The sequence below is a fragment of the Engraulis encrasicolus genome, chromosome 21, assembly GCF_034702125.1.
Source record: "Engraulis encrasicolus isolate BLACKSEA-1 chromosome 21, IST_EnEncr_1.0, whole genome shotgun sequence".
NCBI classification, from domain to species: domain Eukaryota; kingdom Metazoa; phylum Chordata; class Actinopteri; order Clupeiformes; family Engraulidae; genus Engraulis; species Engraulis encrasicolus.
The window spans coordinates 13,479,690-13,501,502 of NC_085877.1; the positions used below are offsets into that span (position 1 = coordinate 13,479,690).

Consider the following 21,813-nt stretch of genomic DNA (forward strand, 5'->3'; position numbering starts at 1 on the left):
ACCACCACTCATCTATCCACCCATCCCACAGAGACACCATGTGGCACATTAGAGGAATGACAACCCAATAGGCACGCACACACGCACACGCACAGTTGTTTTTCTATGTTTGCCAGGACCTCCTCCTGAGTAGCAGTATAATCAAACCAGAGCTATCACTAACATATCAATAAAGAAATGTTTTTACACTTTTGTCATAAAAACAAAACTGTTTATAATGGCATAATAATTACATTCTCACAAGTCACATGTTTCTGGTACTCTCATTGTTGAGAGGACATTAAGGTCTAAACAAGCATGTGGACATACGGTGCACATATGCACACACATGCACGCACATATGCACACACATGCACACACACGCCCGCATGCGCACACACACTCATGCACACACGCACGCACACACAAAACAAGACTGCAAAAGGATCTTGATCATTCCAGTCTATTTTCTCTTATTTACAAAATATCATACAACACAGAAACAAAGACATTATTTACAACACCACCATACAAGAGGTATGACATTTTAACATGGGGGGTTGGTATAAATTATATCTTTTCAAAGATAAATTAAGAAGCCGTTGAAAGGACACTCGTTCAATCTTAAGGCGTTTCCAGAAGTTATGTACGTAGGTAGGTCACAGCTGTCGTAGGTAGGTCACAGCTGTCAGATTCTTTTATAAAGCAAAGATTTTTTTTTTCCAGTCAAGTCCTTGTCCGTCTTTGCACACAAGTGGCATATGCACTTGTGTTTTCGCGCTTGCCTGCATAGTGTTATATATTTGTGTTCTGGAGTGGATATGGTGAGTGAGTGAGTGAGTGAGTGAGTGAGTGATTGAGTGAGTGACCGTCCGTAGGTGTGTTTTGAGAGGCAGCAGAGTGGTACGTTGGTACGGAGGTGCGAGGGAGTATAGTGTGTGGGTGGCTGGTGGGGTCGCGACCTCAGGTAGAGGAGGAGCTCAGGAGCAGAGCAGAGCGTACCGAAAACAGAATCCAAAAGTGTGCTGTATGTACGTGGTGGAGATTTGTGCAGTTTAAAAGATGTCTGTGTTGTGCAAGCAATAAGTATTTGGTGTCAGTGCAGTGCTTGTGTGCACACATTTGAGTTTTATGGGAGCCACATCAGAACAGAGAGCAAGGAGCTTCATATTTGTGTGTGTGTGTGTGTGTGTGTGTGTGTGTGTGTGTGTGTGTGTGTGTGTGTGTGTGTGTTCTTGTGCTCACTTAATACTTTGTAGTCTTGGAAGATCTACTGTATGCAATGTTCTTTAATCAAAAGATTTTTTTGAGTGTAACATGTCCACATTTTCTCACCCGTTATCGGTACATATGCGTGTAACCAACCATTCATATCATATCTGTATGCAATCTTAATCAAAAACAATTTTTCTTGTGATACATGAAGCGATCTTTTCTCTCTTATATGGGATCCATCTTCCCAAAAAATGTGTACCTACGTGTATACTTATGGTCCCATATGTATCTATGTTATTATGTGTGCAATATATAAAACATTGTTTCTCAGAGCTGCATTTGACCAGCCATCACCTGGTGGCGTGCACATGCTGGAGCAGGTGTGTGTGTGTGTGCGGGAGAAGGTGTGTGTGTGTGCCGGAGCAGGTGTGTGTGTGACATTGTTAGTGAGTGACAAGAGTGCGTAAGAGTCTGATCAAGTGTGACGGTTGCAAAGGCCTGACGAGGAAGAACAGTGCGAGTGAGTGACAGAGTGTCAGGTCTGTTATTGGTGTGTGTGTGTGTGAGTGTGTGAGTGTGTGAGTGTGTGTGTGTGTGTTATGTCTTGTTCTTGTGTGCGTGTGTGTGTGTGTGTGTGTGTGTGTGTGTGTGTGTGTGTGTGTGTGTGTGTGTACTATGTCTTGTTCTTGTGTGCGTGTGTGGGGGTGTGTTTCGGGGAGTGGAGGTGCAGCAGGGTCTCTGCGTGCTGCAGGTACTGGGCCGTCTTCCTCTTCACAGACTCCCTGCGCAGAGGATCAGGGTCTCCTGAGAGAGAGAGAGAGAGAGAGAGAGAGAGAGAGAGAGAGAGAGAGAGAGTGTGAGTGTTTGAGTGAGTGAGGGAGAGAGAAAGAGAGAGAGAGAAGGGAAAAGGCATGAGGAGAGAGAGAGAGGGAGCAAGAAAGAGAGAATGAAAGTGAGCAACAGAGGGAGAGATTGAAAGAAAGTGATGGAGGTAGAGAAAGAAAGAAGAGAACGGGAGAGGAAGTAAGAGAGAGAAAAATCAATAGTTGCACATAACAGGATGAATATACGAGTAAAGAAGGAAGAGGAAAGGGGAAGGTGTGAACTCGCAACATGCAATCATGACGATGTGTGTAAATAACTCATGGTCTAGTCTACAATGCCCTGTGACAGGTTAGGGGTGGATTTAGTCTGGGCACAATTTCGCCATTTTCCTTGCTTGTTTCGCTGGTGTTGGCAAAAGTAAAGCTGCAGAAACGTTGCTTTACTGACAGGTTAGGGTTAGGATGGTTTTGGTCAGGGAACAGCAGTGCATTTTCATGTTCACCTACCGACAGAAATTCACCGTGGCCACGGGGAAAACTTACTTGCCTCTTGCAAGCCTGGTCAAGTGACAAAACTGGTTTTCTGCGGCGTTGTAGAGCATGAGTTAACATGAAAATGCGTTGCACCAACACGCGGAATGAACTAGCGTGAAATAGCACTTTTCATGATGCTAGTCTGGAATTCCAGAGTGGCGCTGAAGGCTATTAATATATCATAAAGGACAGATACTCTGGCTCCACCTCATTAGCCTAGCTTTGCCACATGTTACAGGCTAAGTGACAGAAAGTTAGGAATTGTCTGGACTCTGGACCAGAGGTGTCAGAAGTAAAAGTAAAAGTAAAAGTAAATTCATGGTGTAAGTAGAACACTGGCACATGATATTACTGCATAGCTGTTACACCATGTGTGTGTGTGTGTGTGTGTGTGTGTGTGTGTGTGTGTGTGTGTGTGTGTGTGTGTGTGTGTGTGTGTGTGTGTGTGTGTGTGTGTGTGTGTGTGTGTAAGAGAGAGAGCATGGGTGTGTGTATGCTAACTGAGTAAGGCATTTTGCTATACTCAGACTTTTGCTATATGTTTACTGCAGTGTGCAATCATGTGTAATAGATCTAATGAGTATTAGGTTCATTTCCCTCGGGCTTAATAAAAGTACTCAACTATACTACTCTACTCTATTTACTACATTGTACCAAATGAGTCAGACTGCTGTTAATGAAAAACACTAAAAAGCTAACAAGGATCCGCCACAGACTTGATCCAACCAGTGCAGAGTCAGCTGATCACAAGACAAGTACACAGGTCTACTGGTTACTCAGATACGTCTCCTGTGTTGGAAGGAAACTGTGCTTCTTTTTACACTTTTACTTTTGACACCTCTGCTCTGGACACATTTGAAGTAAGTCAGTTGTGCAAAATGGCACAGAACATTTGTCTGCATCTTGGACAAAAAAAGTTAGTCATTGATCATTGAGCAACAATAGTTGCTTGGTGAAATGAGAAGGTGTGGACAGACCAAGACAGAGGGGTTGTGGGATGTCCAGGGTGAAAAAAAAACCCCAAACAAAAAACAAATAAAAACAGGAGCCCAACTCATGTTGTGTGTACACGTGACACCACATTCCGAATCTAACACTAGCTGAAAAAAAAACTCTCTCTCAACCGCTCCCCAACAGCGTGAATACACAACACAAGAGCTCGTATCTGAACACCAGTGCTGGAGCACCATCAAGAGGGGACCCTCTAGAGGACCCATACACACTCCTTTTATATTCCACCACACCATCTGTTCTCTCTCTCTCTCCCTCTCCCTCCCTCTCTCTCCCCCTCTCTTCTCTGCCGGTTTCTCTCCGTCCCTCTCTCTCTCTCTCCCTCATCACCATCTCTGTCTGTTTTTCTCTCTCTCTCATGTCTCTTCCCCTCATCCTTCCCTCTCTCATTTCTATTTCTCTCTCACTCACTCACTCCCTGTCTGTCTGATATCTATCCCTCCCTCAGCCCTCTCTCTCGTCTCCCCCTCACCGTGTACACCTTTGATCAGGATGTCCACGACCATGCCGTACTGCAGGATGGCGATCTCTCTTGTTCTCTCTCTTGCTCTCCCATATCGGTATTTCTCTGTCTGTTACTCTCTCTATCTCCTCTCTTCCTCACTCCCTCCCCTCATCCCTGTCTCTCCTCTCACCATGTCACCCTGTGATGTCCACGGCGGTTCTGTACTGCAGGTTGGCGGCTCCAATGTTGGCCTGCCTCTCTCCTTTCTCTCTCTTATCTCTATCATCTCTCTCCATCTCCATCCCTCCCCTCATCCCCCTCTTCCTCACCGTGTACCCCTGTGATGAGGATGTCCACGGCGCTCCTGTACTGCAGGATGGCTGCTCCGATGTTGCCCTCCCTCTCCTTCTCCAGCGCCGCCTTCAGCTCGCTGGCTGCCACCGCCAGGTAGGCCGCCTCCCCCTCCCCCTCCGCCTCCGCCTCCCCCTCCCTGCCTCCCGCCGACTCGCTGCTCTCATTGGACGCCGTCACAGTGGGCATGGCGGAGAGCAGCTCCGAGTTGTCGAATGATCCGTAAGGCTGATCTGTAGGGGTAGGGGAGGGTAGGGTGGGGTGTGGTGGGGGGTCGGGAGGAAACAAGTCACTTATTTTGTCAGTGTTATTGTCAATAGATGGCCTGCAAACAAACAACAGCTGTGATTCTTATCTCTATGAAGCTGAGGGCTGCAGACGGCAGCTCCGAGTTGTCGAACGATCCCTATTCCCTAAGCTGATCTGCAGTGGTATTTCAGTATTATTGTCAATAGATGGACCGAAAACAAAAAACACAGTTGTAATTTGTATGTCTATGAAGATAGTGAACACAAACGAAAAAAAGGTATAAACGCATGGTTGGATCATGGTTTCACGACTGACAAAATAAAAATTGGAGTTAGGATATGCAGAGTACCCATAAGCTACCCCGCTTAAGTACAGGTGCTGAATTTAGGGATTGTTTTTATTTCTGTAACAGCGGCACAAGTGTTTCTTCTATGTTTGACGTCCTCTGACTTGTAATGGGAAGCGCTTGTTGAGAAGTTATAAGTCATGGTTAGAGTTTAGGGGTTGTTTTTTTCTGGTAAGGGAAGGTTTCTCCATTGTTACATCCTATTCTTAGTTGGAATAAGGACTAAGGATTTGTCCAGGAACCTTGGTCTGCATGAAGAGGTTTTAAAATCCTGCTTACAATACCCTGAATTCAGGAATTGTTTCTGTAGAAAGGTTCTTCAATTCTACATCCAATGCTTAGTCAGAGTAGGGAGTATTTGTCCTGGACCCCCTTGTCTACATGAAGAGGCTTTAAAACATGGACGCCCTGTGTCTAGTGTTTTTTTCTTCTTTCAAAGGTGTTCTATGTTTGGCCTCCTAACCTCAGGGAAGGTAAGTCTCCAATCGTGGATGTTCTCCCCTATCAAGAGGACCCGTGTCGCCATAAAGAGGTTTTTAAAATATGGCCGCTGTGTGTGTTCCTGTCAGTGCCTGGCTGCCCGTGTCCACCGCTTCCCCTTTTTCCTGTGTTAGAAAGATCAAAGCCTGGGCGCGCGCTGATGAGCATGGGCACAGAGCCATGGATGGAGACCAATCGGAGAGCGTAATGACCGCACTGCACTCTCTCTCTCTCTCCTAGGGGGCGGCTATCCATCTTATCGTGCCTGCCACAAGCTGGCAACATCCTATGGACGACCGTCATGGATATTGCCGGGTGACACTGAAGGCGGCCCACATGCTCCCTCTGCTGGTTGCTAAGGGAAGTGCACTAACACAACACCGGGGCCTGACGTTGACGCTTCAGTGATTTGGAATGTACTGTATATCATGTCATGTCTTGTATATCATTGTGTGCTGTCTTTGGTGAATTTGGGGATCATAAGCAGGCATTAAATGCTACTGAAGTGTAAAATATAAAATGATGGCCGAAGGTTAACTAAGATAGATTAACCTACAGGTAAGCAAAAAAAGAAGACTCAAAGTGCAATTCGTAACACTTTGGTTGTTTATCTGATAAGAATTTTGCCAATGTCAATCCTTAGGAAATTAGCATAAAGAAAATGAGGAAAATTACTTTTCTTTATCTAAACTTCATCTTATCCAAAAGGAGATGTGATGGAGTGGCCATTACTAGGAATGTGGGTGTGTTCTGTTTGTCACACCAATGAGCATGGCTTTTTGGTGTAGTGGTCAGAGTCCCAGTTTAACACAACAGAAGGTCTGTGTTTGAGTCCCGGCAGGGAAACTCTACCGGTACTCCCCTTCTCTACAGGAGATTATGCAGGAAGACCAGCACCTTCTTTGGCGCACGGATCAAAGATGGCCAGGTCGGTGTCTGAGAGCGGGGGCGGGGGCGGGCCGAGGTCTGAAGCGGCCTCCTCTCCTGTGCAGTCGAACAGCAGGTCCAGCTCCTCCTCCTGAACCTCCTCTGGCTTCTCATAGGTGGAGTTGAGAGACGGGGGAGATGCCTCTACAGGTGGGAGACCAGAGCCATACAGAGGGGAGTGTTGCGTGATTGGAGGACCTGGAATTAAATTGCAGCCCCGCCTTTCAACGAGATAAGGTCGTGCCTAAAGCGGCTGTCTTTCCATAGACTCAACATAGAACCACCACATTAACAGCCAAAAATAAGGACTAACGAACTATACTGCGGGGTAATCACCACAAATATGTAAACTATCAACTGTCTCGGTGGTGATAATCACAACAGTTTTACCATCTGTGATGTTTATCTGAAGTTATTACTACGAACAGCAAGTCTTGTCATATTCCCTGCATTGCATCGCATCGCATTTGCTGTGTGCTACGCCCACTTCTAGGCACTAACATTCGCAACGCTTAAGCAGTTCTGAGACGCTAAACAGCTAATTTTGCTAATGCGGAATTCGGCCATAGGACACAGTGGAGATTGCCCGACTCTCCCCTCTGTATGGCTCTGTGGGAGACGAGACAAACACAGGACGTAAAAATACCTTATAAATACCAAATAAATAGGCTTGATCATTTTAGACCTTTAAAGGTGCACCATTACTAGGATGTAGGATGGTGGCCAGAGCAGGTATTGCAACTGTGCTGCTTTATGAAACTGTGCCGCCTATTACCAAATTTGATCTTTTCATGAATATTAACTAGGTAATAAACTAATATTTACAAGTCTGACCAAAAAGTACAGTAAGTTTTGTAGTTAAAAATGTAAAAATGGTAGACATGGAGAAGATCCACCTTTTATGAAAAGGACAACTATGCCAGTCATAATGAATGGTGAGAATTTGATGGTAAGTATGGTGGTAAGAATTTGATGGTGGCAAGTATTTGCGGAAAAAAGTAACATATGTGAATGTACAGTATGAATGTTGGCAATAATCTACAAACAATATTTCACAGTGCACCTCTAAATATTACAGACTGAAAAGCACTTCTGGGGAGCCTTGGATTTTTCATCAGGTTTTCTGCCAAAGAGCCCCACCACAAGGGTTTTTGAGAAAGATATTGAGAATAACACCACAGCCCTCCTAACGCTCTTCCTAGGTAGCAAAATATAGTTGATTTTCAAATCGGATGCATATTGTTGACTAGGAAAAGGCATTTACATTACAGAAGGCATATTAAGGATGCAGCTTTTATGCTGTATTTGTAGGTAACAGGCAGGTTACACATAAAAGTGTTTTGTTCCAAGTTGCAAGTTTCAAGTTAGCCAATAAGCCATTTCAACAGTATACAAATCCAGTTTCTTGTTCCCCTTGCATATACACTGGAACAGTAATGATTTCAGTACAGACAGTGGACATGACTACACCATTGGCTACTTAAAAAAAATCCATCTTCCAATAGTATTTTCAAGGTCTGTAAACGGTACACTTCAGATGTCAGATATGAAAAGTCACATTTTTCTGTGTATTGAAGTGTGTACATAAAAGTGCATGTGGGCGCTGTTGCAGCAGCATGACACACTGCTCTTGAGTGGAACCTTCAAAAACACTGGCTGAAAACACTGAATATACTGTATTTTGTTGTTATAAGTTTGAAACATTGCATTGTTGCAGCAGCATGACACACTGCTCTTGAGTGGAACCTTCAGATATTCAAAAACAATTGCTGAAAATACTGTATTTTGTTGTTAGTTTGAAACATTGCATTGACAAACTGACCTACGAACACTACGACAAATAACTGGCACGGTTTTACCAGAGAAAACATCATCCTCACAGCAAAGATGAATAAAAAGTGTCTTGAGTTGAGCCTTGTCTATGTCATTGTGTAGGCCTAGTACTCACCAGTCCAACACTGTGTCTATCATGTGTTTGTACTATGATGCCATACAAAGGTATCAGGTTGGATACTTTAGTTACTGCAAATTTGACAAAGAAATGTCTCTGAAACGGGATACATTTGGACTGTAAGGCTTTGTCACAAGATAAATGAGGTGTTATGACCATTTTCAGTCTAAACTCAATTTTGACAAAATATGTAGTTATTGCACTTTGTAGGGCAGAATAGTATTCCCATTCATGTTGTGCGTTACCTTCTGCTTGCTCCAGTTCCTCTGTCCCGTTCCTCTCCGGGCTCTCCGCATGTGACGTCTCCTCCACCTCCTTGGCAGGTGACGCCGGCGGCGAAGCAGGGGGCGAGGCCGGGGGAGACGGACAGTCGATCTCCCCGTACGCCTCCACGCCCACCTCTGTATCGCCCAGCTCGGCGCTCGAGTCGGTGCCCTCGTCCAGCTCCTGGCGCTGGGGCGGCTCCTCCCTACCCAGCTCCTCCTCGGCCTCGGGCAGCAGGGCCTCCTGGCCCTCGGGCAGCGGGATGAGGGGAGGGGGCAGCTCCGTACAGGAGGAGGCGGCGCAGGCTGGGTCCAGCGGCCGGGTCACCTCACCACCCTGGGAAAGGGGGAGCAGACAACAATACATGTTCTTGATACATGTGGTGCTTACAGCTTACAGACAGGCTAGAGAGAGAGAGAGAGAGACAGAGACAGAGAGAGACACACACACACAGACAGACAAATAGACAAAGATGGAGACTGAGGGAGGCAGAGAGAGAGAGAGAGAGAGAGAGAGAGAGAGAGAGAAAGACACAGGCAGCGAGAGACAGAGAATGTTTTGTAAAAGAGCTGTTTTTAAAATTCTGGAATAGTGTTCTTGGTACATGTGCTACTTACATTTGTGCTTATGCGAGAGAGGGAGAGAGAGAGAGAGAGAGAGAGAGAGAGAGAGAGAGAGCAAGAAAGAGCAAGAGAGAGAGAGAAACGATATTGGTGTACGTATGTGCTACTTACAGTCGTGCTTATCAGAGAGAGGGATAGAGAGGCAGAGAGGCAGAGAGACATAGAGAGACAGAGAGACAGAAAGAGACAGAGAGACAGAGAGAATTTGTTATAGAAGAGCTGAAAATGTGTCTTTGGAGTGCTAGAGTGAAGGTCTCTGCATAACGACTTTGATACTTTGATTACAAAGTGCAATATTCTATTACAACCTGCTGACATTTATGTGATTGTTATTTTTACTAAAGCAATACACAGCAGTGCCACCTTCTGTTGCTAGAGTTAGTTCGATTATAATATGGATTTATTTTTTGGGACACCACACCATGAATTCATTGTTAAATGATGACATTTGTGTTGAGCCCTGCTGGCGTGTGAAGGGAAAACTAAAATCAATCGGATTAAAAAGTGTGCTGCAATAATGTTAGTCTTTGTGCTTAGGACCTCAGTGCACTAGGTGGTCACGTCACAATAGATTTTGCATTGTTTCAAAAAACTTCCACTGGACGGATAATATGAAAAGTAAACAATGTTTGGCGGCAGTCTGAGCTGGACCCCATTTCTTGGAAAGCGTCGTTGCTAACTAATTAGAAGGATGGTTAGGGGAAATTGCATTGCAACCAAGTAAGTGGCTAACTTAGCAATGGTGCTTTTGAGAAACGTACTCCTATAGCTGTGAGCTGTTTGTAACACAGCCCTATGGATAACTTCCAGGTGTAGCAGAGCTGAATGCAATGGATTATGACGAAGGTGAATTTCAGAAGATGAGTAGTATTCTCTCTTCGACAAACTGTGCCACTAGAGAAATCATTTGGCTTTGGATTTGGCTGCAACACAAGCACTTGAGCTTCAAGGATGTTGCATTCAGAGACAGAGAGAGAGAACAAGAGTGTGTGAGTGAGTGTGTGCACAAAATTAGATTTTTTTTTGTGCTGAAAGGTATTATACAAGACAGATTCCTGGCACCTCCATTTTGTATTTTTTGCTCACTGTATGAACATTGTTTAATTATTTTGGCATTTATTAGATAAGTTTTCTACATACACCCCTGCTAATAAAGCTTATGAAACAGAGAGAGAGAGAGAGAGAGAGAGAGAGAGAGAGAGAGAGAGAGAGAGAGAAAGCGAGAGAGAGAGAGAGAGGGAGAGAGAGAGAGAGAGAGAGAGAGAGAGAGAGAGAGAGAGAGAGAGAAAGCGAGTGTATGCATTCCTAATGTTCTTGTTAATGACGCTCTTAATATCCTTAATATTGTTATGTTATTGTTCTAAGCTTTGGCAATGCTGATGGAAACAGGCATGCCAATAAAGCAAACTCAAATTAAATTCATGGAGAGAGGGAGAGAGAGGGGGAAAGAGAGGGAAAGAGAGGGAAAGAGAGGAAAAGAAAGGGAGAGAGGGAGGGAGAGAGTAAACAAACACAGAATCTCAATAACATCTCAGCAACGCAGACTGTGTGAGAGAGTGAAAGAGAGAGAGAGAGAGAGAGAGAGAGAGAGAGAGAGAGAGAGAGAGAGAGAGAGAGAGAGAGAGAGAGAGAGAGAGAGTTTGTGTGTGAGAGAGAGAGTTTGTGTGAGAGAGAGAGAGAGAGAGAGAGAGAGAGAGAGAAAGTTTGTGTGTGTGTAGAGAGAGAGAGAGAGAGAGAGAGAGAGAGAGAGAGAGAGAGAGAGAGAGAGAGAGAGAGATAGAGAGAGAGAGAGAGAGAGACTGTGTGTGTGTGTTTGGCTGACCCTGAAGAACTCTTTGAGCTGGGGGCTGTTGTAGAGCGCGGGGATGTTGGTGGTGAACAGTAACATGGCCTCCGCAGCCTGCCGTCTCTCCTCGATCACTGCCTCGTTAAAACGCCCTGAGAGAGAGAGAGAGAGAGATAGAGAGAGAGAGAGAGAGAGAGAGAGGGAGAGAGAGAGAGAGTGTGACAGAGAGAGAGAGAGAGAAGAGATTTTTACACTCTTCATATAATACATCACATCATACATTCTGTACAGTACCTTTTGTAGATTCCAGCCAATACTAATGTTCCTGGACTACAAGGCCTCCCTTACATGGGTTGTGCTATTTTTTTCCCAGTGCACCGCCTCTCACAATCATAGAGTGTCTTGGCCCCATTCGGATATACAGTATAAAATGACAATAGTAGTGGTAATTTTCGGAGATGCAATAGATAATTACAATGCCGTTCTTAAAGGGACACTGTGCAGGAAATGGTCAAAAAAGGTACTGCAACTATGCTGCTTATTGAAATTGGGCTGCCTATTGCCAAATTTGATATTTACATGAAAGTTTACTAAGTATTAAGCAAATATTTTCTAGTATGGTCCAAGTACAGTCAATTTTGCAGCTAAAAAGCTATTTTAGGAAATTCAAAATGGCAGACCATGGAGAAGATCCCCCTTTTCATGTATGAAAAGTGCAATTTTTCCAGAATGAATACTTAAAATTTGATGGTGGTGGTAAGTATTAATGAAAAAGGTAACATTAGTGAATGGGCAACATGAATTCTGGAAATAAACAACTAAAAATCTCACACAGTGTCCCCTTAACTAATGAAAAATTGTTTAGCATATTTTTGTTTATTTTGGTGTACATTAATGATTAAATTATTCATTTTGTTCGACCATACTTTTTCTTGTAGCCCTACTACAACTTTCCCCTTAGCACCCCTTCGCAGCCCACCATTGGTCCCTGGTCCCCACTTTGAAAACCACTGTTCTACGGCATCTGACCTGGACGGACCTGTTGACGCCTTGGTTCACCTACCTAACCCAACACATTAGTTTTTGAATGCGGTCCAACTTTTCAGTTAGTTGTAGGAAATGGTAGCGGTACGGTTCTCTGTTGGTCTGAAAATACAGCATGTGAGAATAATTCCTATCGCAAAAAAAGAAATGTATTGTGAAAATAGCGATCCCTTTATGTGGGTAAGGGTTGGTTCTCCACTCATTGGGTCCTATATTTAGAAGTTAACAGCAGGAGAAACCTTTAACTTGAAATCCTTAACTGTGCGGGGGAGTCCGAATTTGAATCGGGCTACTTTGAGCAAAAGAAGTGGGTGGAGGTTTTGTGTGAGAGGGAGCCTGCCTTATTTTACCCTTCTTTCAGTTTGTTACATTTGTGGATGGGGGATTTTCCAATGGAATGCCCTCGTTTGCCCCTCTGGTTTTAGTGGAGACATACAGTACTTCCCACACAACTACAGCACGCCAATTTTAAGTCAAAGTATTATAAGTGTGCACATCGTACTTCTAAAGTTAACTTTAGAATCTAAAAACCCCATGGAACTATTGGAAGCCAACAGAGAGGAGTGCAGACTCCAATCTCAATCTCAATCTGATGTGGCAGCTGAACATAGAATTTATTTGCTTGCGTGTGTGTGCGCGTGTGTGTGTGTGTGTGTGTGTGTGTGTGTGTGTGTGTGTGTGTGTGTGTGTGTGTGTGTGTGTGTGTGTGTGTGTGTGTGTGTGTGTGTGTGTGTGTGTGTGTGTGTGTGTGTGTGCATGTGTGCGTGTGCTGCACATAACAGGATGAATATACGAGTAAAGAAGGAAGAGGCAAGGGGAAGGTGTGAACAGGTTAGGGGTAGTTTTAGTCTGGGCACAATTTCGCTATTTTCTTTGCCTGTTTCGCTGTTGTGTGTGTGTGTGTGTGTGTGTGTGTGTGTGTGTGTGTGTGTGTGTGTGTGTGTGTGTGTGTGTGTGTGTGTGTGTGTGTGTGTGTGTGTGTGTGTGTGTGTGTGTGTGTGTGTGCGTGCGCCTGGGCCAGGGCTTGACATTAACTTTTTCACCCGCCGGTCACTGTGGCTAGTGGTTTTCCCGAGTCACTAGCCATTCAGGTGTTCCACTAGCCACAACTTTTATATAGTTTTTTTCTTTATCATGATAGTGTATGCCTAACCTCAGAAGCAAGATGAGAGTTTAGCTTTCTACATGGAAATATATCAAGCAAATAGAAACTGAGTAACTGAGATTTTCTTGAACTTAAATACAAACAATTCATACAGGCAGAATAGGGTACTATGATTAGCATGTCATACCAAGGAATAAGCTGCCAACCAAATTGGCTAGTGACACTGACGGTATTACTAGCCGCAGCCAAGTTTTACCAGCATTTGGCCAGTTGGTGTCAAGCCCTGGCGTGCGCGTGCGCGTGTGTGTAAAAACAATATCTTTCCAGGAATGCTGGTATGCTGAGGAACCACAACCAGTAAAGGCGTGATGCCGTCTGTCATGAAAGATGTAGTGCTCCCTGGCATCTCTTCAGAACAGGTAAGACCACTGCGTGTTTTTTTTTTTGTTCGCCATTACTCCCAGGGAGTTTTTGCTTACCTGACAAGAGTACACTGTTCTTTACTACACTTTGCAGTCACTGAGTGCGTTTACATGCAGTTCAGTATCCCAAATATGATCAGGATATTAAGTATCCCAACTTTGCGTTTGAACATATAAACACTTTTTCCCGACTTCAGTATCCCGGATAAGCCCTTATTCGGGACTTTGTGAAATCGGGATATGCTAGGTGGAGTATTCCGACAGAAGTCGGGATACTGACGCCTGTAAACACCTTATTCCGAATACAGGGGCTTCCCATAGAACACTGTTGCTAGTATCCAGGCTACATGCATTTGAAGAGAACGGCAGAGAATGTAGACTGGGATATAACGCTCTGTGCTCATATAAACACCTTATCCCGAATATGATCATAACCGGCATATGCCTCATATTCGGGAAACTGAACTGCATATAAACGCACTCACTATACAATAAATATGTTGAAGATTACAGTTCAGTTGTGTCTATTTCTGGAAATTTAAAATGGCAGACATGGAGAACGTCCACCTTTTCATGTATGAAAAGTGCAATTTTCCCAGTCATAATGAATACTAAGAATTTGATGGTGGTGGTATTCATGAAAAAGTGACATTGGTGAATGGGCATTATGAATTCTGGAAAAAAACAACTAAAAATATTACACAGTGCACCTTTAAAGTTCAGAAGACACTGCACACTGAATACTGTTCTTTTTAAAAATATATATTTCTTGGAACGAACAATGCCTTTCGCCCAGTGTGCGCAGTCTTTTGAACTTGTAGCATTTAAGCACGTTTTCCTGCCTTACACTTGCACCTGAACTACTGAAGGCTTGTGCAAAAGGACATTCATGTACTTTGAGTATTTACCTGTATTTGCAAGGTCAAAATATGCATTCCCAAATAGGGCTGCACAATTAATCGAAAAATAATAAAAATCGTGATAAAATGGTGAAATCGAACTCATGATTTTAATCGTGATTTAATCGTGGCAATAGTGACCTACTTTTGAGAGCGTCCTTGAAGCCAGAACATAATGACAGGCTGGTGTTTCTGGCCAGAAATCTGTCCACTTAAGTTTCATGCTATTGCCTTTACATAATTATTACAATTCATTTTATTTTGCTCATCCTGTATGTAATTCATTCTTGGTTATATTTCATCTTGTAATAATTTTCAAAAAAATCTGCCAAAATCAATAATCGTGATTAGTAATCGTGATTATGATTTTGACCAAAATAATCGTGATTATGATTTTTTCCATAATCGTGCAGCCCTATTCCCAAATAATGCCTTTCCTTGTTGACGAATTGGCACTTGCAGCACACACGCACACGCACATGCACACGCACACGCAAACAAGCAAGTTTTCTTCCAGCTACTAGCAGGGGATATTTATGTAAAGCAGAAGAGACTGAGCAGGGCTTTCCACCCGTAATTCCTTTCATTTCCTGTGGGCTTAATAAAGCATCTCTGCTCTCCACAGTCAACTCATCCGATAGCGGAGGTGCCCTTAGTAAGCAAGGCAAGGAAGGGAGCATCCAGACCTCAACTGCTCCTGAGGGTGCTATTGCAAATGGCTGCACACTGCACAATGCTTCGGGTGATCACATGTGTGTGTCACAGTTTTCTCTGTGTGTACGTGTGTGTGTGTGTCTGTGTCTGTGTGTGTGTCGTGTGTGTGTGTGTGTGTGTGTGTACGTGTGTGTGTGTGTGTGTTGGCTGCCAACTGATTTCACCGACAAATGGGTCAAATGCAGGGGCAGTATTTCCCTGTGGCTCACAACATCCATTGTGTACTACATACAGTACTGTATACTGTACATGTACATACACAACGGGTGAATTTCTGCAAGTGAGAGATGTAAATGCATATATACATACACTCACAGACCACGCTATTGGGCAAACCTGTCCAATTGCTCATTGATGGACATTTCTTTTCAGCCAATCACATGACGGCAACTCAGTTCTTTTAAGCATGTAAACATGGTCAAGACGATCTTCTGCAGTTAAAATCGAACATCAGAAATGGCAAGAAAGGTGATTAATTTTCACGTGGCATGGTTGTTGGTGCCAGATGGGTTGGACTGAGAATTTAAAAAAACTGCTGATCTACTAGGATATTCACACACAACCATCTCCAGGGTCTATAGAGAATTGGCCGAAAAAGAAAAAATATCTGGTGGGTATCAGTTCTGTGGACAAAATGCCTTGTTGATGCCAGAGGTCAGAGGAGAATGGCCAGACTCGTTTGAGCTGATAGAAAGACAATAGTAACTCAGACAATCACTTGTTACAACTGAGTCATGCCGAAGAGCATCTCTGAATGCACAGCCCATCGAACCTTGAGGCAGATGGGCTGCAGCAGCAGAAGACCACACTGGGTGCCACTCCTATCAGCTGAGAACAGGAAACTGAGACTCCAACACAATTTAAAAAAGAAAAAAAGGAAAACGTTGCCTGGTCTGATCTTGATTTCTGCTGCTACACTGGGGATGGTAGGATCCGTATTTGGTGTCAATAACATGAAAACATCCATGGACCCATCCTGCCTAGTTATTAACGGTTCAGGTTGCTGGGGTGATGGCGTGGGGATATTTTCTTGCCACACTTTTAGGGCCTCTTAGTACCAATTGAGCGTCGTTGCAATGCCACAGCCTCCCTGAATATTGTTGCAGGCAGTTAAGGCAATTCTGAAGGCAAAAGGGGTTGCAACCCTGTACTACTAGTAAGGTGTAATATACTGGTCGGTGAGTAAATGGACTAAATGGTAAATGGAATGCATTCATATAGCGCCTTTCCGCTCCTTCGAGCACTTAAAGTGCTTTACCTTGAATACCTCACATTCACCCATTCACACTCACATTTACACACCAGTGGCAGTGGCTGCCACGTAGAGTGCCACCCTGCCACCAGGAGAAACTTGGGGTTAAGTATCTTGCTCAAGGACAGATACATGGGGTCAGGCATAGTGGGGCTCGAACCTGCAACCTTCCGGTTGCCGAAGAGGCTCCTCTACCACCTGAGCCACCTGGGCCACCAACACCGATGACTGTACTTTGGATGCACAATGCAGACTGCACAGTAGGAGAAATAGAGTATGTTCCTGTGGTATGATGGGGGTGGGGGGCCTACCAAAGAGCTGTGCCCGGGGGAAAGGCGGGAACTCCTCCTGTCTCCTGAAGAGGTTCCTGTGGGTGTAGGCCAGTTCCCCATGCAGCTTCTTCAGCTCCGAGTATCTCCTCCACACCACCACCTGCACAGTCAACGCAGCTGGGTGAGTACTGAGTACCATTTATCATCAATGCATAATCTAATATCATAGAAAATGCTAAAGTATGTTCAGACTGCTACATTTTTTCCACCTGCAGTCAACACAGCCCTGTGAGTACGACTCCATTTACATTACATTACACTTAGCTGACGTGTCTTAGCTGGCAAGTCATGATGTACAGTGAAATTTGTTTTGAAATGTTTATTTCTTTATTTCTTAGAGATTAATCCAGTATTCACTACTGACTGAGAAATGATTTAATGTTTTAACGTACCTCTTTCACATCCTCAGGTCTTCTCTTTGATACAAACTGGGGCAGAAAGAAATGACAGTCAGTGTGTGTGTGTGTGTGTGTGTGTGTGTGTGTGTGTGTGTGTGTGTGTGTGTGTGTGTGTGTGTGTGTGTGTGTGTGTGTGTGTGTGTGTGATTACACCAATCCTACTTTGTGAGGCCAGTGCTATTGGTTTTGCTGGGGCCCCCGCTCCATGTGGAGCCCAAATCCTGGACCCCACATGTTTTGACCCCTTTTGCTGGGGTAATTTTGTTGTTACTGGTAAAAGTAAAAGTGTAAACATTTCCTCACTGACAGGTTAGGGTTAGATATCATTTTAGTTAGGTTTGGGCATTCTGTAGCTACTGTTAGGGCTAATATGAATTGAAGGCCCCCACAAAGATAGGAAGGGCTCCACGGATATACAGGTTGGGCTGTGTGTGTGTGTGTGTGTGTGTGTGTGTGTGTGTGTGTGTGTGTGTGTGTGTGTGTGTGTGTGTGTGTGTGTGTGTGTGTGTGTGTGTGTGTGTGTGTGTGTGTGTGTGTGTTTGTGTGTGTGTGTGTTGGGGTCCAAATCCACCCCCAGGGTATGCAACAATAATGGGGTGGTAGGAGGCATGAGCTCAACACATCACGAGGTGATCCATAACGCGCCAGAATCTCTATGAAGATTTTAACCCACGAGTGTCAGTCAGTTAGAAAGTAAATACATGCGAAAAAATGAAACTCCACCGTCCATAATACAATTTCACGAATCATAGAAAATGTAGCCAATGAAAATTCAGTTAATCATCACCACCTTTGGCTTTGGCTGGCAAAAAGGAAACTACGCAAGATGGCTTGGAAAATAATGACAGCTCTTTCCCCTATTCCCGCCTCATGTCAGCTACATTGTACAACATCTACAGCTACATTGTAACTACATTGTAACAACATCGTCACAACATTAGGCTATTAGCAATTTGTCGCACAATAGTTAATAAAACCAGACATTGGTCTTGTGTTAGCAATACAATCTATGGTTAGCTCAACGTAGGTTCATTGACTGGACTAACCCTTGCCAGAACTTTATATTCCGTGTGTCCCTTCTCGTGGGTGCGTGTTTCCGTCACGGAGAAGAACCGATGATATTCCTCCTTTGCTTTTCTTGACATCGTTGGTTAATATTTGGATGTGCTGTATGAAGTGGTCGGCAGCTACGGGCTGGCATGGGTTGTCGCCCTGCTGCTGTCACTGGTATGTTTGGATTTTTTTTTTTCGGTCAAGCTTACTTCCTGTTTGGAGTAGCGCCTGCGCAGATCATGTGCTACTACACGCCCCTTTCAGACTAGGCTACTACAGAACACAAGTTGACAGGGATCTCAAGCTATTAGCCTATTTAGAAATGGTCTTGGAAATTATGTAGGTAGGCCTATGACGATTTTGTCGTATTATCTTGTAAATATATCTCCTGAACAAATAAGTGGTCGGGCCTTTTATATCCCCTTATATCCCCTTTTATATAGGCCTAGTATTTTCATGGATAGCCTATCCTACTGAAGTAAATGTCTGTGATACCACATCCAGGGTTTTAAAAGGCAAAAATGAGGACGTGAAGTTTGATGAATTTTGATGAGGCACCCATTTTGCAGAATGGCCCTTTATATAGGCCTAGCATTTTCATATTTGACGTATAGTACTGAAGCTCTCTTGAGTGAGTGGAAAAGTATTGTAAGGCTACAGTCAACAAACCCGGTAGGCCTACAGTTAATCACTGTAGGTTCAATGATGAACTGATGACATCAGTCAGGATCAAAGGTCAGCTTGGGGCTATAATTGTAGGCCTACTGCTACTCAAACATTTTTTGTTAAATGAATCCTTCACATCTTCAAATCTGTGCCACTTGACAGATGCGTGTCTCTACATGAACACATGGACTTATCTCAGAAATGGCACTGTGATAAGGTAGTAGTTAGGGTCATGGAATCCAATGTCCATGCAGTATCTGTGTATGTCATTCTATTATTTGCTTTATTGAGTCACATGCCTGTTCAGTTACAAAGACATCTATTGTGTATGCTTGATTTAGACCTACACATTTATATAGCCTAGCCTATTAATGTTTTACATCATGTTTTGTATTTGAGAGGCCTTCAACACAGCTTGAGTCATGCATCATTAAGAGGTCTCTGGGGCAGTGTTAATGCACAGTGCATTTTGCAGTGTTCAATTGACACTGAAGGAGTCCACTTTAACACTCGCTAGGTGCTGAATTGACACTGCAACACCCACTGTGTTTTTACAGAATTGGCATGAACTGTCATGTGCATTCTTTCCTAACACATTTAACACTAATTAGGCCTACTTCCTTGACAGCAACATTAGAGAACTGGAGGCACAGTGTTGGTCTCTTGTAATAGATTTCTATGACTACGGTGTGGGAAAAGCCATAGTAGGCGTACACAAAACAGCACCTCAATGACGTTAGCGTAGTGTTTCTCAACGGGGGCTCTACAGCCCCCTCAGGGTGCGTTATGGAGCCCTTGAAGCCGAAGGGCGTTAAGAAGGTTTCAGCTGAAAGGGGGCGGTACTCAGTTGCAATTAGGGGGCGTTCGTCTATTTTATTTTTTAATGCTAACGGGCCGTTGGCAGGCTTATGATGATGTCAAGGTAGCGTTGGCAGTTTTACAATGAGGTCAAGGGGGGTGTTTGTTCAAAAAAGCTTGAGAACAACTGCGTTAGTGTGTAGGCCTATTTGTTTGCATTCTCCTATCAATGGAAATCTGACTGTATTTAGCAGTGACCACAGAGGGCACTGTAGTCTCTAAAATGCAAATGGTGTACACAAGGAGCCCCTTATAGTGCCGAACAGGAACCAATGAATGGAAAGGGTGTATTTTTTTTTCCAAAAGGAGAGTGGGAAGAGCTTTCCCTACTACACAAATGTGTGTGTGTGAGTGTGTGTGTGTGTGTGTGTGTGTGTGTGTGTGTGTGTGTGTGTGTGTGTGTGTGTGTGTGTGTGTGTGTGTGTGTGTGTGTGTGTGTGTGTGTGTGTGTGTGTGTGTATGTGTGTGTGTGTTTTCATTAGTGACAGCGACTGCTATTCTCAGTTCACCATCATTATAACAAAGCAGGTTTAATAAAGGGACCCCTAATATGTCATGGTGTACAGTTAATTTGAAGACTTTATACATGTAAAACATCTTAAAACATTTAAAGCTACTTTGTATAAACACATCTGTGCCCAGTAAGTCAAACAAGAAAACAACACAAGAACTTTGGGAACCCCAAAATACTATATCAGATTAGAGGACCAAACATGATTAAGATAGCAAAAAATAGAACCAAAATGACAAACAGCCTTCTGAACCTGAATCTGATTAGAAATGCTCTCCTCAATCTCTTTGTTCTTGTCACATGCAGTGATATATGCAGCCACGTCGACCTGTTGCTCGGAGACCAGTGTGGTTTTCGGAGGGTTTGCAAACAACTTAGGTAGGTAGGCCTGTGGACCCTGTTTTTGTGTGCGTTCAATGTGGGTCGGGAGGGACGACAGGAGTCCGCCTTTATCCCTTTATGATTCTCCTCCTCGGTAATAATAACATCAGTGGGATTAAACTTGTGGAGCAAAGCAAGGCAGGGCCCCCTCCATGCTCCTGCCCTCCCCACCTTCTCCCCTCTTATTTTGGGCCTTAAAAAAGCAGCCCGGGGCGTAAGCGGTGGTCCTCCCCTGGAGAGAGGTACTAATTGTAATCCCCTCGGTGAACCCCCGGCGCCTCTCTCTCTCTCTCTCTCTTTCTCTCCCTCTCTCTCTCTCTCTCTCTCTCTCTCTCTCTCTCTCTCTCTCTCTCTCTCTCTGTCTCTCTCTTTCTCTCCCTCTCTCTCTCTCTCTCTCTCTCTCTCTCTCTCTTTCTCTCTCTCTCTCTTTCTCTCTCTCTTTCTCTCTCTCTTTCTCTCTCTCTCTCTCTCTCTCTCAGACTAGTTGAAATTCTCCTCACTAGAGCCGTCCCGGGAGCCAACATTCTGTGCTCTGTCACGCGGGAAAACACTCCGACATTGTTCCTGTTGTCCGTCCCCTCCCTCCCTCCATCCCCGAGAGAAAGAAAAGAAAGGCAGAGTGTAGAGTAAGTGGAGAGAGAGAGAGAGAGAGAGAGAGAGAGAGAGAGAGAGAGAGAGAGAGAGAGAGAGAGAGAGAGAGAGAGAGAGAGAGAGAGAGAGAGAGAACATGAGAGAGCAAGAGAGAGAGTGCATGTGCTTGAGAGATAGAGTGCATGTATGTGATCTGGAGAGAGAGATAGAGAGAGAGAGAGAGAGAGAGAGAGAGAGAGAGAGAGAGAGAGAGAGAGAGAGAGAGAGAGGGAGAGGGAGCGGGAGAGCACAGTAGTGGGCATGTGCCTGTGTGAGAATGGGAGGAATTGAAATTGAGAGGGGTTGTGAGAGGAGAGAGACAGAGAGAGGCATCTTTAATGTCCAGATCCAACTGGAGATGAGAATATTGAGAGAGCTTGGCTGAAACAAAAGTCTTGCCTGGTGAGGATCCAGAGGGATAGAAGCATTGTAGGTTGTAGGTTTTAACTAAGAAGGATCAGGAACACCTTGTAGTTTAATGCTACACTGGGTGCTTAACTTTGTCAATGAATGAATCAATTCAAGTCTCAAAAATAAATGAATAAAGAAGCACATATCAGATT

The 21,813-nt window shown here is 44.2% G+C and overlaps 1 protein-coding gene across 2 annotated transcripts; it reads right to left on the reverse strand.

Annotated features, from left to right (window-relative positions):
- Positions 1–426: 426 nt before the first annotated feature.
- On the reverse strand, positions 427–18,370 carry snx15 (sorting nexin 15). 2 transcript variants are annotated; one of them, XM_063187045.1, is made up of 8 exons: positions 18,198–18,370; positions 17,146–17,181; positions 16,733–16,853; positions 11,022–11,137; positions 8,558–8,912; positions 6,332–6,505; positions 4,338–4,592; positions 427–1,998 (listed from the first exon to the last, which is right to left on the reverse strand). In XM_063187045.1, exons 1-8 carry the CDS (start codon positions 18,294–18,296, stop codon positions 1,868–1,870), a joined length of 1,287 nt encoding a protein of 428 aa, XP_063043115.1. In that variant the 5' UTR covers positions 18,297–18,370; the 3' UTR covers positions 427–1,867. The 2 variants fall into 2 exon arrangements, with proteins under 2 accessions (XP_063043115.1, XP_063043116.1); XM_063187046.1 differs by lacking the exon at positions 6,332–6,505.
- Positions 18,371–21,813: the final 3,443 nt, after the last annotated feature.